The sequence below is a fragment of the Lissotriton vulgaris genome, chromosome 10 (assembly GCF_964263255.1).
Source record: "Lissotriton vulgaris chromosome 10, aLisVul1.2, whole genome shotgun sequence".
NCBI classification, from domain to species: Eukaryota; Metazoa; Chordata; class Amphibia; order Caudata; family Salamandridae; genus Lissotriton; species Lissotriton vulgaris.
Window position 1 is genome coordinate 3177372 of NC_141698.1, and position 19687 is coordinate 3197058.

Below are 19687 nucleotides of genomic sequence, written 5' to 3' on the forward strand. Positions count from 1 at the left end.
CCTCTCTTCTTACTTTTAACACTGCTCCTCCTCAGTGTCCTCTCGTCTACTCTCTCCTTACTTTTAACACTGCTCCTCCTCTGCGTCCCCTAGTCTCCTCTCTCCTTACTTTTAACACTGCTACTCCTCTGCGTCCCGTCGTCTCCTCTCTCCTTACTTTTAACACTGCTCCTCCTCTGCGTCCCGTCGTCTCCTCTCTCCTTACTTTTAACACTGCTACTCCTCTGCGTCCCGTCGTCTCCTCTCTCCTTACTTTTAACACTGCTCCTCCTCTGCGTCCCGTCGTCTCCTCTCTCCTTACTTTTAACACTGCTCCTCCTCTGCGTCTCCTCGCTCCTGCTTTTGACACTGCTCCTCCTCTGCGTCTCCTCGCTCCTGCTTTTGACACTGCTCCTCCTCTGCGTCTCCTCGCTCCTGCTTTTAACACTGCTCCTCCTCTGCGTCTCCTTGCTCCTGCTTTTACCACTGCTCCTCCTCTGCGTCTCCTCGCTCCTGCTTTTGACACTGCTCCTCCTCTGCGTCTCCTCGCTCCTGCTTTTAACACTGCTCCTCCTCTGCGTCTCCTTGCTCCTGCTTTTAACACTGCTCCTCCTCTGCGTCTCCTCTCTCCTTACTTTCAACACTGCTCCTCCTCTGCGTCCCCTCGTCTCCTCTCTCCTTACTTTTAACACTGCTCCTCCTCTGCGTCTCCTTGCTCCTGCTTTTACCACTGCTCCTCCTCTGCGTCTCCTCGCTCCTGCTTTTAACACTGCTCCTCCTCTGCGTCTCCTCGCTCCTGCTTTTAACACTGCTCCTCCTCTGCGTCTCCTCGCTCCTGCTTTTAACACTGCTCCTCCTCTGCGTCTCCTCGCTCCTGCTTTTAACGCTGCTCCTGATCACAAGTCAAACCGTCCTGAATGATGTCCCAGTTTAGTGTGGCATGTCTATTAGACGATATTGACAGCCACAGCAGGAGGGGGCAATTTAATATGATCCGATGTATATTTTAGTCCTAACTCCCCATGGGCAAAATAATGTTAGCTATTGGGTGGTAGGCCTAACAAACATCTACAGAATCTTTTCTTCCACTTGACGGAGCTCGGAGGCCCTGGATCCCCAGATAGCCTCCCTATAGGTGAGAATCATTTACGTCTAAAAATTTCCATAAAAGCTGTTATAGACCTGTGTCCAACCCACTTGGCCAAATTAAAGAGACCCAATGACGTGATTAAACTTGCTAGGCCTATTCAATATCGATGGGGACCAATTGCTTAGGGGCCCAAATGCGACCCCCAAGTAAAAGCTGTACACCCTTTTGAGGGTAATGGGTTTTGGTCATCTTGTCTCCAGAGCCAAGCTGTCCGTATAGGCAACAAAGTTGTCAATCATCCCCTTGAGGCCAGAGGGTGTTCTTGATATGAGTCCAGCATCGTCTCCTTACAGTCGTGCAGCTGGAAATGGTTGGGGTGTCCCTGCTTAACAATATCAAATGTTTATTAGGTCCATTGATATAAAACGAGAATAACACAGGGACCCTTACACACCCTTGCCCAACTCTCTGCTGTAACTCCAATAGCTCTTTACACTCCCACCTCACATCCACACCGAACGCATGCCCTGGTGCCAGCGTGTAGCGCACACAAAAAAATCTACCAAGTCTTTTACCATGCCCAGCTCTAAGAAAATTCCCCAGAGTTTAGAGCAGTGTACCCAGTCACAAGCATTGCTAAGGTCCATAAAGGAGTAATACATTGCCCCCCCCCCCCCGCCCCCTCACTACAGTATACCTACTAATGAGCAGCAACGGTTAAGGCACTGCTCCTGGGCCTTAGCTAATTTTGTTTTGCACAGGTCAGACTATTTGATTCCTCAGACCAGGCCAGCATCTTCTCGGACAATGCCGCCAACTGTTTTACTGTTGAGTCCAGTAAGGATATAGGTTGATAGCATTTGGGATCCTATACACTCCCATTCTTATGCACTGGACTATAACCGCCAACATCCATGTAGGCTGGAACTTCAATTTAACTGCCGAATTCACTGCATTTGCAAGTACTGCTATCAAGAACTCCGGTTTAGCCTTGTACAAGTCAATCGGGACCCCGTCAGGTCCCTGTGCTTTGTTAGTTGGACTTTGAGCTATTGCTGCCTAGACTTCCCCCTAGTAAATCTGATGTTAAGAGGAGGGGATGAATCCTGCTGATTATAGGGTGGTTCGTTCTCTATATTAACATGGTACATGGAGCTCAAGTGCTTGACTCATTGGTCGGGTGGTATGTTGGTCCTCAATCCATCCGATTCCTTAACAAAAGGGTCTCTTGAGTTAACTATGTGCCAAAACCTCCCTACATCTTTTGCTTCTTGGACATTAACCAGGCTAACCCAAAGTTAATTGTAATGATTTTTCTTTCCTTCTTTCTCCTTTTGTAAACCGATCCACATGAATTCATTACTGCTCTATCTCTTGGTACTTTATTAAGGGCCTGTTTCCGTTGTCTCACTGCTAGCCTACAGGAATTGTCAAACCAACCAGGTGCCTTATTGTTAAAGTGCCCCCTCCTAACCAGAAGAAAGTCCCAAATCATATTGTGAGAACCACAAACGATTCTACAGTTTAGTGGCTATGCGAGGAGCCTGAAACTTTAGATGGAGAGCGCCATTATATGCTTAATTATGTTTTTGAAAAGTGCCTCTATGTTAATGTTCTTCCACTTAAGCCGAAGCCCTTTATAGACCCTTACCAAACTAGTCACATTCTGTGCAGAACATGTGTATCAGCAGCCATTCGTGCTGCGAACAGAAAATATTACTTGCCCTGTAATCCTCTTTTCGTGGCGTGTAATGCTGTAGTTTCACATGCACCCACCTACCTCCCTCGACGACCGTGGTTGCTGCAGGTTTTCTTTATAAATTTTCACGCTTCGTCATCAAAATATTCTCTATCAGTACAGTTTCCTTCTGGATAAAAAAGTCTTAACAATGGAGCAAATCGAATAGTTCCGCCCACGTGTCCGTACCCCAGAACACTTCTGTAGATCTATCTTAAATGGATATTTTTTTCTCCTTTCTTCAGGAAGGTCTGCAAAGACACTTGAGATAGAAAAAGACAATAATGCAACCTAACTAACTAGGCTACATTCCCACAACTTCATCATGAAGGGAAAAAAGATAGCTAGTATACTACTTTTTGTGCAATTTTTTAATGCTGTTTGACACCCAGAAAACTCCCCTTCCCAAAACTCCTGTTAGAGATGAAAGGGTAGGACAGAGTAGCCCCATAGGCTGCCATTATGTCTTAAAATAGAAGTTGTGCCTTTAGGAATCCAGTGGCCACCAGTATCCCATCATGCACAGCCCATCCCTATAAAACAGACGCAGTGGAAGAGACTGAGAATTGACCTGCAAGTTTAAGCAAAGAGGTTCCGAAGGGAAGCCTGCTCTACTTGAGCATCTGCCTTGGCATCGGAGTCCGGGCAGTAGTGTTTTGTGAATGTATGGACTGATCCCCAGGAAGCAGCCTTACAAATCTCAGACAGGGATAGATTATGAAGCAAGGCCACAGTAGTTGCCTTTCCTCTGGTAGAGTGAGCCCTAGGCTTACCAGCAAGGAATTTGTTAGCTTTTTGGTAACAGAGTAAAATACAGAAAACAATCAATCTGGAAATAGATTGCCTGGAAGTCGCTAGAACTGTACGGAGAGAGCCATAGTTTACAAATAACTGATCCGATCTCCTTAGTTTTGTCTAGATAGAATTTTAAAACCCTAACAATCAGGGAATGAAGCGATCTATCCGCTGGAGAAGATGGATGCTGGAAAAAAGTTGGCAAGGAATTAGTTTGGTTCACATGGAAATCTGATATTACCTTGGGGAGGAATTTCGAGTGAGTGCTCATAACGACTTTAAATGTATGGAAAACTGTGTATGGTTCTTGACAGCAAAGTGCCTGGATTTCGCTAACCCTGCGGGCAGAAGTGATGGCCACAAGGAAAGCTGTCTTCTAAGAGATGCTGAACCGTAGGGTTCAAGGTGCTCTTGCATTAGCCGAGAAAGAACCACATTAAGCTCCCAAGGAGGAGAAGGACATCTAATGGGAGGGAAAACCTTCAAAGCCTCCAGGAAATCTTTAATGACAGGAATTCTGAAAAAGGGCATTTCCTGTAAGCAGTTAGGGTTTAGAAAGGTAAAAATGGAACCAAGGAATGTGAGCTCACAGTCAGATAGTGAGTAATAAACGCTTCCCAGTGTGCGGTGAATGGGACAGCAGTTTGTACAGATGCATGGTACCTTAGGAGAGCTCTGCGCTGCTGTTCTCCTGCCCTCCAGGGTAATACATCTAGCATTAAAGATATAGGGGTTTGGACTTGATCAGGCGGACACAGACACTGTGCTTATCTGTTTGATTGTGTATTCTGTTTCCCATCTTCTACACACAATTCATTAATAAGAGAATTTGCCACAATGACGAGTGAAAGTATAACAAACTGAAGGTAATGTTGCAGAGATTTGCTGTGGCATCTGTGTCCTTTCGCTGTTCTTGAAAATGCCTATTTCACAGTCCTTTTTATTTTCTCTTCATACTGCAGATTCCAGTGGAAAATGGAGACGGGCCGATAGAAAACGGAAATAGTGGGTCCCCTGGTGAGTTCAGAATGGGATCATAGTACCTATTTTTTTTCTGCTGTTTGAGATTTTTCTGCTGGGATAACAGCACCTAAACATCTCCATCAGGTGTATCTTCACTTTGATTCTATTCATAAAAGCTAGGATATGCTTAGAGATCAAGAAAGAACTTAAAACCAAATTCTTTTTAAGATGTATTAAAAATAAATAAAAATGTAAAAGTGAAAATCAAGTATTCATTCCTAGGCAGCAGAGTGGGCTGGGGTGCTGCTTCGAAGGCCTCCGGTTTGCAGCACCGGCTGTGCCCTGCACTCGTCCAGCTTAAGGATTCCGAAGCACATACAGTGACATCTTGTAGGTGTTTTTCTGACATTTCCTCCGTTAGATTTGTGTACCTAAATAACTTTTTTCCCTGCCAGCATTTCTCCCCTTTCTAAGATGTGTGCTAGTGCTGCATAAAGATGAACCACACAACTTTCTGCCTCACCTACAGAGATTGATCTCTTTAGCCATTGTTCCAGAGGTCTCTTGGAGCACTCAAAGTGAATCCTCTGTACTGTCCACAAGACCAAAAGGACAAATATCCTGCCAAAATGGACACCCTACGGTCTCCTGGAGAACACAGATGCCCTGCAGCTGCAAATCTCATGGAGAATATCACTGGGAGTCCAAAGCTGTAGGCTGGAATACATGGCCCTAATGCCTGAGAGTAGTGATGTTGCTGTAGGGAGATGGACAGCACCATATAAAGCTCCAAAATAAAAAAGCAAGAGTTGAGTCTTCATGGGGTTAAGCTGGATATATAAAGCTCCAAATTTGGGTGTGGAGCAAGTGCTACACAGCGTGTTCTAGGTGTGAGTAAAAAGATCTATCCGGAGGCAAGATGGCGGCCGTTAGAGCGTACGCGCGAGCTCCCCTTACCATGCTGTTGGAGTAGTTCTGCCCAGGCTCCCTAGGCCATGTCCAGGCTTCCTTGATTTGTGACCCACGAACTTGTTGGTCCGCGGTGCGGGCTTACTGGGGATGCTGTGGAGCGCTGTCTACGCTTCTCAGCTGGCTGTCGAATCCTGGTGTTGGCGAGACGGGCGTCCGGGTATGCACGTGCCTCCCGGGGTGGAAAGATGATGGTGCCGGCAAACGGAGGACGTGGAGCAGATACTAAACAGAGCTGCGCTGCAATGCCCCCAAAGACCAGCCGAAGTAGAGCGCGAAATAATGGAGAGATGGCAAAAGCTACGGAGGATTAAAAGCTGACTGCATCTGTGGGGAAAAAAGACGCTATTAATACGGTTGGCAGTAAGAAGTCAGTCCCCGCTTTATTTTTGAACACTAAAGTAAACAAAAATGTCTGCCGCATCTACAACGCCTACCATACCTGGCAATATTGAACATGCCCTAAATGTGGGAGAAGTTTTAGAGGGGGAAGATGATTCTCTGACCCCTTTTGCCCATAAGGATGGAGGTATGGCTGGCACCACTCAAGGTTCATTAAAAAATGGGCAAAGCAGTGGTAAAAAGTTAGTAGATGGCATTTTGCGAGGGCCGGACAAGGCACAGAGGGGAGAAAGGTGAGCAGGGCCTGCTTTTGAAAAAGGAGGGATGGCTGGCAAAAAGCCTGAAGCGGATGCAAGGAAAGAGAATGACTCTGGTGACCCTCCCTTTTAATCAATGTCTGATTCTTCAGATACCTCCGGGTATGAATCTTAGCCTGACAAACGCAAGGAAATAGATAGTCCAAAAACTGAAAGGGGGCATAGGCTTGGGCACAGGGTACCAATCTGCTGAGAGCGCAGACTCCTTTCAGTGAGACTATTCATTTATGGCTGAGACCGAAATGCCTAGTGCTATCCAATCTAATTCTGAAACTATTGAGAAACCCAAGGACATTTCCCTAGCAGTTATCGATCAGACCATCATGGCCCATAGGGAGGAGACCCGCACAGTGAGTCTGTGTTGCAAGGGGCCTGTCGCAAACTCCAGAATTCGGTACAGAGGTTTGCAAAATCCTGCTCTGAGTTTGCCAACAGGTTCAACGAGGCTGAGACTTGTATATCAAATCTAGAGGAGGAGCTTGCAGCACAGAAGGTGACGGAGACCTTGCGCAATGCTAAGGATGACACCCTCTGGAAAATCACGGATCTTGAAAATCTCCTCCGCCGCAATAATCTGTGTCCTGGACATTCCCAGGGGGGCGAAGGGCAAGATGCACTACAATTTGACATTGGACTCTTTACCGAAGCCTTTCCCGGACTAACTCAATGGGACTGGAGCCAGGAGATTCAGAGGGCACATAGGTTTCCGTTTGTTCAACGCAACAGGCCGGGCCAGTACTCTGTAAGACCAAGGTCGATTTTATTATCACTCAATAATTTTCTGGCAAGAGGCAGTATGCGACCTGGCACGCCCGGATAGAAAGAAGAAAGGGAAGGGGATCGTTTTTTGTGCACCCCGATTACTGCCCTCAAACTGTTGAAAAAAGATGGCCACTACGCCAGCTCATCATACCATTTTGTGATAAGGGGGCACACGCATTTCTCCTTGCTCCTGCCAAGCTTAAAATCATCCACAATTACAGCTGAGTCAGCCGCTAAAGAGTATATTCTAACCTTATAGTGGACTTGGGGCAAGGAAAGGCATGAGGAACGGAAGGGAAAAGGAAAGAAGGAAGGGGAGAAAATGAAGGGAGGGGGAGGGAAAAAATGAAAAAAATATAGGGAACCGGTCACGTGGGTAATATGTGGAATCCCTCTCCTTATTATGTATGAAGCACATTGTAATATGGTGTTCGAGGCAATTGGGCTGCTGAATTCATATCTGTGCATAGATCGCCGTCTAGTGTTGGGTCTGGATGATTGCACATTGTTGTCCTGGAAGAGTCTTCGAAGTATCACGAGATAGGTGGCTCCTCCCCTGGAGTACAGTGCGCATGGGCATCCTCTACATCCCCAGATTGGTTTTTTCCGCCATTGGGTTCGGATGTACTTTCCTTTACTCGAAGTTCGGAATCAAAACTACACACACTAGGCCAAAAGGCCTTCGGTATCGTCGGTATTGTTTCGAATCGGTGCCGACAGCTTCTTTACAAACTTTAAACACTTTGGGACGTCGAATCGGGCCGCGGGCCTTCTCGACGCCACGCGACCAGTCGTCGATGGAACGGAGCCCATTTAAAAGATGTCCTCTTTGTAACTCTAAATACCCACATATCGATAAACACCCAGTTTGTAACAAGTGTTTATCGCCTGACCATAACGAGTCCAACTGCCTAGCATGTGCCCAATTTCGATCCAAGAAGACACTTCGGACTCGACGGGCCGCTAGACTCATCATGCAGAAACAAGCGCCAGAGCCAGATAACCTCTTCAGCGACGAAGAAGATCTTGTCGAGGGCGAAGAATATGAACAATTGTCGGATCAAGATTCGGAGCATGACTCAGACTACTACATTGAAGACGAAGAAGACATCGTCGAGGTAGGGGACGACGAACAAGGGATGGGAGCCGTAGAGGACGACTCCAGTGATGAACCCGGCCCAACCGTGGGTACAGGGCCCTATACCTTTACCTCAACTGTTCCACAGGCTCAGGTTGAGGCATCGCCACAAGGCTTTAGCCAAGATCTAGAAAGACTTTCTATAGCCCCGCAATACAGCCAGGCTAAGAATATTCACAAAGAGCCTTCGGATCTATGGACTTCGAAATTGGTGATATCTAAACCAAAAAGGGTGGAAAACAAAACCAAAACTGATCGACTACACGGTCTTCGGACCACACTACCTCGATCCATCGAAGTCGACACCGAAGAAACTTGTCGACAATACAGTCTTCGGCCCAAACTATATCGATCCATCGGCGTCTAATACAAGGGTCGTCGAGCCGAAAACCAGCGGCCATATATCGACACCAAGACAAAAGGACGTTGAACCGAAAACATCGGCGCCGACAACACAAAAGAGACTAGATCCAAAACAGGTTGTTGACCCGAAATTAAAAGGCGACAAACCATCGGCTCCAGTAAAGAAATCAATCGAGCACAAGAAAATTGAGCCTAAAAAGACAATGGAACATACACCAAAGGGCGTCGATCCGAAGCCATCGGGTCCTAAATCGACGCAAGGGCACAAGGTCATAATCGAACCAAAGAAAACTGTCGACACAGGCAAAACTTCGGCTCCGAAGACACAACTACTATAGAAAAAGACTGTAGCGCCACAAAAAATTATCGGACCGATTAAGTTTGGACTCCCAACTCCCTCAAAAACTAAAACGGCCGGCCCAAAAAGCAGCATCGAACCAAAACAAGACAGTGGCTAAAACAACAACAAACTGCTGAACAGGAAGTCCTACATCCAGACCCTGAATCAGTTGAACAGTCTAAACTTTACATCGATCCAAACTGGGAAAGTTACTCTCTACAAGAGGAAAATCAGACCAGAGACTGTGAAGGAGACTTACACTATACCACTCAAAAAGAAAAGGGACTGTTCTACCTCACCTATTCTGTTTGAGACTATTCAGCCAGATAGGCATAACCAATACTCATATACACCCACACACTCCGATGAAGAGGTGGATGAGGAATATAATCAGGAATACAGTTACCCATTAGACGCTGACCAAGACAGTCATACTCAACCATGGGCTGACCCAGTACATCCTGGTGACTCTCAACCCATTCTTGATACACCTGCATACCCTGCTAGGCCTTCTCCTACAGGGGACACAGCTGCTTTTAATTCATTAATTGAAAGGGCAGCCCTCCATCATAATGTGGACATGCATGCTGACCCTGTGGAGGAAGATTTCCTGTTTGACACTTTCGCAACATCAGAAAGAACGGTTAAAACACTACCTATGTTGAAAGGGGTACTTAAACATTCAGGAGACATATTTAAAGATACTACAAAGGCAAGGGTCATTAACCCTAGAATTGAGAGAAAATACAGGCCAGCGCCAGTAGACCCTACATACATTAAGGGACAACTGCCTTTGGATTCTTTAGTGGTGGCAAATGCACGTAAACGTGCAAACTCTCAAACTACTGGGGGAAGCTCCACCTCCCAACAAAGAATCCAAAATCTTTGAGGCTTCGTGGAAAAGGGTAGCCGCACAGGCAGCTAACATATGGAGAATATCTAACACGCAAGCCCTGTTAGCTAGGTATGACAGGGCACACTATGATACCTTAGAAACACTTCTCCAGCATTTAACTGATGCTTAAAAAGAACAAGCTGAACACTTAGTACAGGAGGGAAAACTAATCTCTAACACCTCCATCAAATGTGCCTTAGATGTGGCAGATACAGCTGCCAGGTCTATTAACACTAGTGTTATGATCAGAAGACATGCGTGGCTACGCATCTCTGGTTTTAAAACGAAGTCCAGTCCACTTTGTTAAACCAGCCAGTTAACCCAGACTATTTATTTGGTCCAGAAGCGGATACAATACTGGACAAAATGAAAAAAGACATTGACGGCGAAGTCGATGGGAGCCCTACAGTCACCGCAACATAGGGGCTCCTTTCGTCGCTCAAGTTACAGGGAGGCTGCAAGAGGCAATTCGTCACAGCAAACCACAGGCTACAAGGGCAACACGCAATCCACCTACAGTAAGAACAGTAGAGGTGGATTCCGTGGAAATAACAACAAGGGCAGAGGACGAGGGAACAACACCACCAGATCCTCTACCAATACTAAGCAGTGACTCCTTAGTGCTACCCCCAAACCATATAACACCGGTTGGGGGACGATTACAACAATTCCTACCAGTCTGGGAAAACATCACTACAGACAAGTGGGTAAGGCAAATTATCTGAACTGACTATTGCCTAGAGCTAACCTCCACACCACCCAACGTACCTCCAAAAAACCGTCCTATATCTGTAGAACACCTCAACTTATTGCAGCAAGAAGTCATCAGTATGCTGCAAAAAGGGGCAATAGAACTAGTACCTATAGAACATCAAGGTACAGGAGTATATTCACTATACTTCCTCATCCCCAAAAAAGACGGGTCTCTCAGACCAATATTGGATCTCAGACCCCTAAATCATTACATCTTATCAGAACATTTTCATATGCTCACTCTACAACAAGTGTTACCACTGTTGCAGCAGGGAGACTTCCTCGCAACCCTAGATCTCAAAGACGCTTATTTTCGTATCCTGATACATCCAGCTCACCGGAAGTATCTCAGGTTCACACTATTAAATCAACATTACCAGTTCAAGGTCCTTCCATTTGGTGTAACAGCTCCAAGGGTGTTCACAAAATGCCTAGCGACAGTGGCTGCACATTTAAGAAAACAACATATTCACGTCTACCCGTACCTAGACGACTGGCTAATACAAGCACAGTCAGCCCAGCAGTGTGCCAGCCACATGTCCAAAACAATTCACCAACTGCACAGCCTAGGCTTCACGTTAAACTACCAGAAATCTCACTCTTCACCCATCCCATGTACAGCAGTACCTGGGAGCAACAATAAATACTCTGACAGCAAAGGCATACCCAAACGCTGCAAGGATACACAGTAGGCAGCTACTAATCAAAAGATTCAAGCCCCAACACTTGCTCTCTGCTCAAGTGTTTATGCAACTCATAGGCATGATGGCCTCCTGCATCTTCATAGTCCCTCATGCCAGACTACACATGCGTCCGTTACAGAAGTGCTTAGCACGGCAGTGGAACCGCTCAAGGACAATTAAAAGACCTAGTGTTGGTAACCAGTCGTGCATACAACTCTCTGCATTGGTGAAATCCACAAAACCTTTGCAAGGGACGACCGTTCCAAGAGCCTGTACCACAAATAGTGCTGACAACGGACGCATCCCTGATAGGATGAGGAGCCCATGTCCTTCAATACACAGTGCAAGGCCTATGGACAGCACAACAGAAGAAAATGCACATCAACTTGCTAGAAATGATGGCAATTTTTCTGTCAATGAAAGCGTTCAAAGTACATTTATGCAACAAAGCTGTGTTGATCCGGACGGACAACATGACAGCAATGTACTACATACAGAAACAGGGAGGAACACTCTCCACAGCTATTACATCTAGCCCAAAGCATGTGGAAGTGGGCCATTCAAAGAAACGTTTTTCTCATGGCGGAACACCTCCCAGGCAAGGACAACCAAATAGCGGATCTGCTCTGCAGACACAGCCAACAGCTGCACGAGTGGGAGATTCACTCCTCAGTGCTCCAACATTACTTCCAACAGTGGGGACAACCAGAGATAGACCTGTTCGCCACAAAGGAAAACGCAAAATGCTGGTACTTTGCCGCCAGGTTCCCACATCCGCAGTCGCAGGGGAATGCGATATGGATGAACTGGTCAGGCAGATTTGTGTACGCTTTTCCCCCAGCACCGTTATTACCGCTAGTGGCACGCAAACTACGCCAGCATTCACTGACCTTGATCCTGGTTGCTCCAACATGGGCGAGGCAATCATGGTACACAACGTTCCTAGAACTTTCCGTGGTGTCTCATCAAAGGCCGCGGCTAACACCCACTCTACTCACTCAGAGCCATGGAGACATACAGCACCCAGTTCCGCAAACACCTGAACCGTGCAATCTGGCTCCTGAAGTCTTAGAGTTTGGGTACCTTAACTTACCTCCTGACTGTATGAACATTATCAAAGAGGCAAGAAAACCTACAACCAGAGCTTGTTACGCTGCAAAGTGGAAGCCTTTTGTCATTTACTGCAATAACATAAACCCACTAGATGCTTCAACGCAAAATATAATTTGCTATCTTTTGCACCTACATCGTTGCAATTTAGCCTATTCATCTATAAGAATACTCTTAGCTGCCATCGCAGCTTATCTTCAGAACAGACGGCATCTTTCGCTATTTAGAGTACCTGCCATTAAGGCGTTTATGGAGGGTCTCGAGAATAATCGCCCCCCCAAAACACCCAGCTTCACCTGTCTGGAACCTAAACGTTGTGTTCGAGGCATGTGGGCTGCTGAATTCATATCTGTGCATAGATCGCCGCCCAGTGTTGGGTCCGGATGATTGCACATTGTTGTCCTGGAAGAGTCTTCGAAGTATCACGAGATAGGTGGCTTCCCTGGACTACAGTGCGCATGGGCATCAACTCCATCCTCAGATTGTTTTTTTCCGCCATTGGGTTTGGATGCATATTTGTTAACTCAAGTTCGGAATCGATAAGAAACTTTCTTTTTGGCCTAAAGGCCTTTAGTTATCGTCGGTATTGTCTTGCGATCGGTGCCCAGTTCTGTTCCAGCTCAGTTCCCGAGCCGGACATCCAGAGGAGCCGCGTGGCTTTTCGGCACTGAAGGCCCGGTCGGCGCCAGAGGCCTTATCGACGAACCATCATGGAACGGAGCCCGTTCAAAAGATGTCCCGTGTGCAACTCAAAATATCCTCACATCGACGTCCACCCGGTGTGCAACAAGTGCCTATTGCCGGATCCCGATGAAGCCAGCTGTATGGCTTGTTCTCGTTTCCGCACCTAGAAGATGATTAGACTTCGACGCGCAGCACGCAAGGAGGCCCAGCAGAAGGCACCTGACCCGGTGAACATTTTCGATACCGAGGAGGATGAGGGAGTCGAGCAGGAAGTTCGAGAGAACCTGACGGATCCTGCATCGGAGATCGACTCCAGCTACGACGCTGATATTGAAATGGTCGATAATGAAGACGTCGTCGACGAGGTAGGAGACGACGATGGGGCCTTTGGGGCCGTGGAAGATAGGTCGAGTGAGGAGCTAGGCCCAACCGTTGGTACGGGGGCCGAGATCGAGACAGAAACTTAATAAGCTCAGGTGGAGGGATCGCCACATGGCCTTACCCAATATCTTACACTTGGTTCTACAGCCTCGCCTCAAGGCCCGGCTTCGGCAGGTTGACCGATCGAAACTGAAAGTGAAAGCATCGGTGTCTACGCAACCGAAAGCACTGGAGGCGAAATCGAAACCAAAAGTGCGTATTGCTTTGGTCGGCTCGAAGTCCTCTGAACTATCGGCACGGACAAAGCATAAAGGTGCTATCGACCCGGTGAGGTCGCTAAAGGCTGTCGATCCCGAAGACTGGGACACCGAAAAAACTGGTCAAGGACGTCGACCCGAAAAAATCGGCGCCGAAGGCCGTTGACACAGACAAAGGACTCGGAGCTCAGAAGGTTCTCGATCCTCCAAGGCTAAGAGCGTTACGAACCTTGAGTCCATGCCTGGCGGTTGCTTGAAGGAACCCGTCGAGTCGATGCAGCCGTCCGCCTCCTTTTCGAAGCAGGAGTCGGAATCGCTGAAACAAATTAAGGAGAAGGCTTCAACTGTCGGACCGAAGGATACTCCACCAACGAAGCCTGCCAGTAAACCTCAAAAATCGTCGGCGCCCATCCAGTTCACGCTGCCGCCGAAAGTGGTACCTAAGGCCTTCGCCCCTAAGACGGCCGTCGAAGCGTCCAAGAAGGTGTCCACGGGGCCAAAGCCCACAACTGCGGTAGTGGTCACAAAGCATCGACAACCTCCGCTTGAAGAGCAGTCGGAACAATTCATCGACACAGACACGGGTAGACTTTCAATTTACAAACGAAAGATCGCCCCGGAACAGCCTATGGAGTCATACAAAATTCCATTAAAAAAGGAGGATTCGACTACATAACCCAGTCTTGTCGAACCTATATCACCACATGGACAGGACACTGCTCCTATCTCGCCCACTTACTCGGATGTGGAGACAGGGGAAGGTGACAATGAGGAGTACAATTATCCTATAGACACTGATCCTGAAGATCACAATGAACCCTGGGCAGACGCTGCTGACCCAGGAAATCCACACACTGCCCCAGACAGTCATGTGTATGCTGTAAAAACCTCGCCTACTGAAGACTCGGCGACATTTAATGCACTTATTGAAAGGGCAGCCAAAAATCATGATGTCCAGCTCCATGCTGACCCTATTGAAGTGAATTTTTTGTTTGACACCTTTTCCACCTCAGAAAGAACTGTCAAGAGACTGCCAATGCTAAAGGGTGTCTTAAAACATACTGGAGACCTTTTTAAAGAGACCACGAGGGCCAAGGTGACAAACCCCAGAATTGAGAAAAAGTACTAACCGGCGCCTGGGGACCCTACCTACATCTAGGGACAGTTGCCGTTGGACTCTCTGGTTGTCTCCAATGCCCGGAAGAGGGCAAACTCGCAAACAATGGGCGATGCTCTCCCCCTGACAAAGAATCTAAAGTGCTAGAAGCATCAGGGAAAAGGGTGGCAGCTCAAGCGGCCAATATCTGGCGCATTTCAAACACTCAGGCACTCTTAGCCAGATATGACAGGGCCCATTACGATACACTTGAGACCCTGTTACAACACTTGCCAGATAAATATAAGGAGGCAGGGGAGATGCTCATACAGGAAGGCAAGCTTATATCAAATGCATCTATCAAGTGTGCACTGGACGCAGCAGACACCGCGGCCAGAGCCATTAACACAAGTGTGATGTTACGGCGACATGCCTGGCTGAGAATCTCCGGGTTCCAGCCAGAGATACAAACCACTATACTAAATCAGCCTGTAAACCCTGATCACTTATTTGGACCAGAGGTGGACACCACCTTGGAAAAGATCAAAAAGGACACTGAGACTGCAAAGTCTATGGGGGCTCTCCAGTCGCAGCAGTTCAGGGGTGGTTCTTTTCGTCGCTCAAACAATAGAGGAGTTTCCAGAGGCCAGCTGTCCCAGCAAACACAGTACAGTAAAGGTGGCGCGCAAACCACCTTGACCAAACAAGGAAGAGGTGGCTATCGTGGAAACAGCGCCAATGACAGAGGTCGTGGAAACAACAGCTCCCGATCCTCCGCCACTAACAAACAGTGACGCCTTGTCACTGCCCCCCGACCATACAACACCGGTCGGGGGGAGACTACAGCGGTTCCTGCCAGTCTGCAAATCCATCACTACAGACAGGTGGGTCAGGAAGCTTATCTAGTACAGTTATAGTCTGGAGTTAACATCCACTCCACCCAACATACCCCCAAGACACCGTCCTATGTCGACAGAGCATTTGCACTTATTGCAGCAGGAGGTACTCCTCATGCTGCAAAAAGGAGCAATCGAGCTCGTGCCTGTGGAAGAAAGAGGTACAGGAGTGTACTCGCTGTACTTCTTGATCCCAAAAAAGGACGGGTCCCTCAGACCCCTAAACCAGTACATTCTATCGGAACACTTTCACATGCTAACATTGCAGCAGGTTCTACCGTTACTCAGTCGGGGAGATTTCCTCGCAACATTAGATCTGAAGGATGCATATTTTCATATTCCGCTACACCCGTCACACAGAAAATACCTCGGGTTCACCATTCAGAATCCGCATTATCAATTCAAGGTCCTCCCTTTTCGGAGTGACGACGGCACCCAGGGTGTTTACAAAGTGCCTGGCGACAGTGGCTGCACACCTACGGAGACAAAACGTTCACGTCTACCCTTATCTGGACGACTGGCTTATCCAAGCAAAGCCGGCCGAGCAGTGTGCCGCCCACATGTCCCACACCATTCACCTTCTTTACGATCTGGGATTCTCACTGAATTATCCAAAGTCCCACCTTCAGCCCGCCCACGTACGGCAGTATCTGGGCGCGACAATAGATACTCTGGCAGCCAAAGCACAGCCGAATTCAGTGAGGATCAACAGCATTCAATCGCTGATACAAAAATTCAGACCGCAGCACTCTCGTTCATGCAGTTGATAGGCATGATGGCCTCCTGGATCTTCATAGTCCCGCACGCGAGTCTACATATGCGTCCGCTTTAGGAGTGCTTGGCTCCCGACTGTATGGATATCATAAGAGAGGCAAGAAAGCCCACCACCAGAGCATGCTATGCGGCAAAATGGAAGCGGTTTGTCATTTATTGTGCACACCACAACATCAACCCGCTAGACGCATCTACTCACAACATCATTTGTTATGTTACATCTATACAAATGCAATCTGGCCTATGCTTCCATTCGTATACATTTGTCCGCAATAGCAGCTTATCTACGAAACAGACAGCACCTCTCACTGCCTGCCATCAAAGCTTTACTGGTGGGTCTCAAACGAGTTATTCCTCCACGACACCCACCAGCACCTGTATGGAACCTGAATGTGGTCCTCACCAGACTGATGGGTCCACCTTTTGAGCCTCAACACTCATGCGAGATACAATTCTTGACATGGAAAGTGGCTTTCCTAATAGCAATCACATCACTGCGACGAGTTAGTGAACTTCAGGCACTAACTATCCAGGAGCCGTTTGTGAGAAGGTGGCCTGATATGCAGTGCTCACTATTCTAGTGAACACTATGTATCAGTCCAGCAACCCTTATTGATGATTGGTTGTAAGTCAACCTTATAGACCAGCTATCCTAGTAGCGTGGATACGAGCAGTCTAAGGCTAAAGACTCGAGAGGGCGCGTTAAGCCAGCTGTTTACCACACATATACCCCTTGAATACCAAGTGAAAGGACACCACACAAGTGTTATGAAAATAAACAGTTATTTATTTAAAGATCACAACAGCCCTGTACTCTTTATGAGGACAGGGTACTAAGCACAAACCAAAACTCTTACAAAAATACTTAAGTTAGCACAGTATATACAAATGCCCGAGGGGCACGGAAAACCATATACTCTGAAAGTGGAATGCGAAATTCCTAGCAGGTAAGTACAGTACTAATAGCTTTTGGAATCGCTAGGACTTGACTAGGGAATCGTTAGATTATGTCTAGGAGGCCTAGGGGACTCGGGTGCAGTGTGTGCACTCTCACGCGAGATGCGGGACAAAAGTCTATGGTAGCTAGGAATTAGAAAGTTAGTGTTCTCGGGCGAACCCGACCTGGTAGGGAGAAAACGAACGTAGATTCTGACCCTTGGATAGTGAGGCTATGCTGGGGCACCGAAATGCCGAAGTTACCTAGCCCAGGGGCTGCAGCTGCATAGGTCTGAAAAGACGTCGGGAATCCTCGTAGACGGACCAGGAGCCGGAAGAAAAGATGCTGGCCGGTGACCAGTGAAGAAAGTTCAGTCGGATCCAAGCCTGGATCTTGAAGATAGATGACACCTGAAAGCAGAGGGGACCAAGTTCGAGACTACTAGCCAGTAGTCAGTGGGCACCAGGAGGGCACCGGATGGTAGCCACCTCGACTAGGTGAGTGGGTGACGCTTGACTCGAAGATCTCACGGACCAGGAGGCGTTGTCGGCGACCAGGATGGAGGATCGAGCTGTCCCACGAAGATAGAAGCTGTCGGCGTCGCTGGACCCAGGATTGGGCAACAAAGCCTTGGCAAATTCAAGCCCACGCGGTGGACCTAAAATGGCGTCTGGAGTGGACCAGGAGGGTCCGGGGTGCCTCTCTTGAAGAAGGAAGCAAAGGCCAGCCTGGAGCAACCAGACCAGCAGTCGTGAAGTCGTTGGGCGTCGTTCAGAGGGCCACAAGCCAGCCGGCTAGTAGCCAAACAACGCGGTGCACAGCAAACAGCAGAAGGGCCCCACGCAGATCGTGGAGATGCAGGGGGGCTGATCTTGGGTGCTGGAGCTGCGCAGGGTCGGGGCTTCTCGGACCCCAAAGCACTCACCAGTGGAGGACACGGTGGGCTGGCAGTAAAGATGTCGTGCAGTCTTGGCGATCGTCGGTCCCTTGAGGTCTCGTCGCACTCACGGTTCTCAGCTGGGCTGTAGAGGTGAGTAGAGGTCAGAGGTGCCAGGGAAGCCGGGTCTCGTCGAGCTGGGTCGTCGGATTCGTGATGAAGGACTTGCAGCAGACCGCAGTGTTCTTTAGGATGGTGCCTGCGGATGCAGGGTGACTACTCCTTAGCCACAAGGGAGAATCTTGAAGAAGAAATCGTGAAGTCCTTTCGAAGAAAGTGGTATCTTGATTCCAAAGATGATCTAATTTTAACAGGGGGCCCGCTCCCATCTTTATACTAAAAAAGGGGGCTGACCCGGTGACTAGGTCCTGCCTATGGGTGGGACTAGGTGGGGGGTGGTTACACCCCTCAGCCATGCCGGACTTCCCCAGGCCAGGGGCTGGTGTGCCCCTGGAACTGGTTCAGACCGGCCTATGCGTAGTGAGCACCGGGGTGCCACTCAGCAGTCACCTTCCTGTAAAGCCCTGCCTACCCAGGATACACAAAACCATGTCTGGGACGGTGCTAGCACCGCCCCTGACAGGAAACCCTTTGTCCAGGCTCCCCTCGCTGGAAGGACTCCCAGCTGTAGGGGGTCAGACTCGTGTCTGTGGTGGCAGCATCCATTTTGTGGAGCTGAGGCTTCAGTTAACTTTAACCGGGGTTCACAGTTACCTACATGTCGTGTCCCTCTAGAAGGGTGGAATGCTAACCCCGTCGCCAGAATTGGCGAGGGGTTAGTATTCCAATTCGTATGACACCTTACTCGACATGTTTTGATAAAGCAATACCAAAGATAGCATTTAACCGCGAGGATTATAATGCACTTAAGAGTATATGGTATGCGATATCATGGAACAGCTATTAGGACTTGATTCCGCAAGCTGCAGACAGGCTCAGCTCATGCCAGAGCACCATCTCACACGATTCCAAGCACTCTGCCTTCAGGATTGTCAAGGCCTGCCATAGGAGTGACTGATAGGAATCTGTGTGTCCATTTTAGGGTTAGGTATAGGTATACTACACCTACAGCAAAGGGTGATTACACGACTTTGCCCCAGCTGTCATGCAGCCAGTTGTGTCAAATTTAGGAGGCCAGCCAGGGGTGGCACAATACGTGCTGCAGCCCCTGGCAGCCCTGGGTACACCTATGCCCTGAGTTACAGGGTCTGATAAGGTGGCCCAGTACCAATTGGAAATGTACCTAGGGTACATGGAATCCATTTTAAAGAGAGAGCAGTAGGCCTGGGGTCCTGATTGGCAGGGTCCCAGGTCGACTATGTCCAAAACCAGCTAAAACACAGGGCAAAAAGTTGGGGGCAACCATAGTCAGGATGTACCTTCCTACACAACCCCCCCCCAAACGAAAGGAGATAAGGCTATCCTTGTCCAGGTAAGCCTCTATTACCTAAGTGGCCATATAAGGAAGTACCAGCTCTGGCTTGGTTT

General features: G+C 48.2%; 1 protein-coding gene across 4 annotated transcripts in view; it reads left to right on the forward strand.

Moving 5' to 3' along the window:
- Window positions 1–19687, forward strand: part of KDM5C (lysine demethylase 5C) — a 466536-nt gene that overhangs the window by 368255 nt on the left and 78594 nt on the right. For all 4 annotated transcript variants that reach the window (XM_086940146.1, XM_086940145.1, XM_086940147.1 and 1 more), the window contains one exon: window positions 4565–4619. In XM_086940146.1, coding sequence (XP_086796272.1) covers window positions 4565–4619 — 55 coding nt within the window. The remainder of the gene's footprint in view (window positions 1–4564; window positions 4620–19687) is intronic.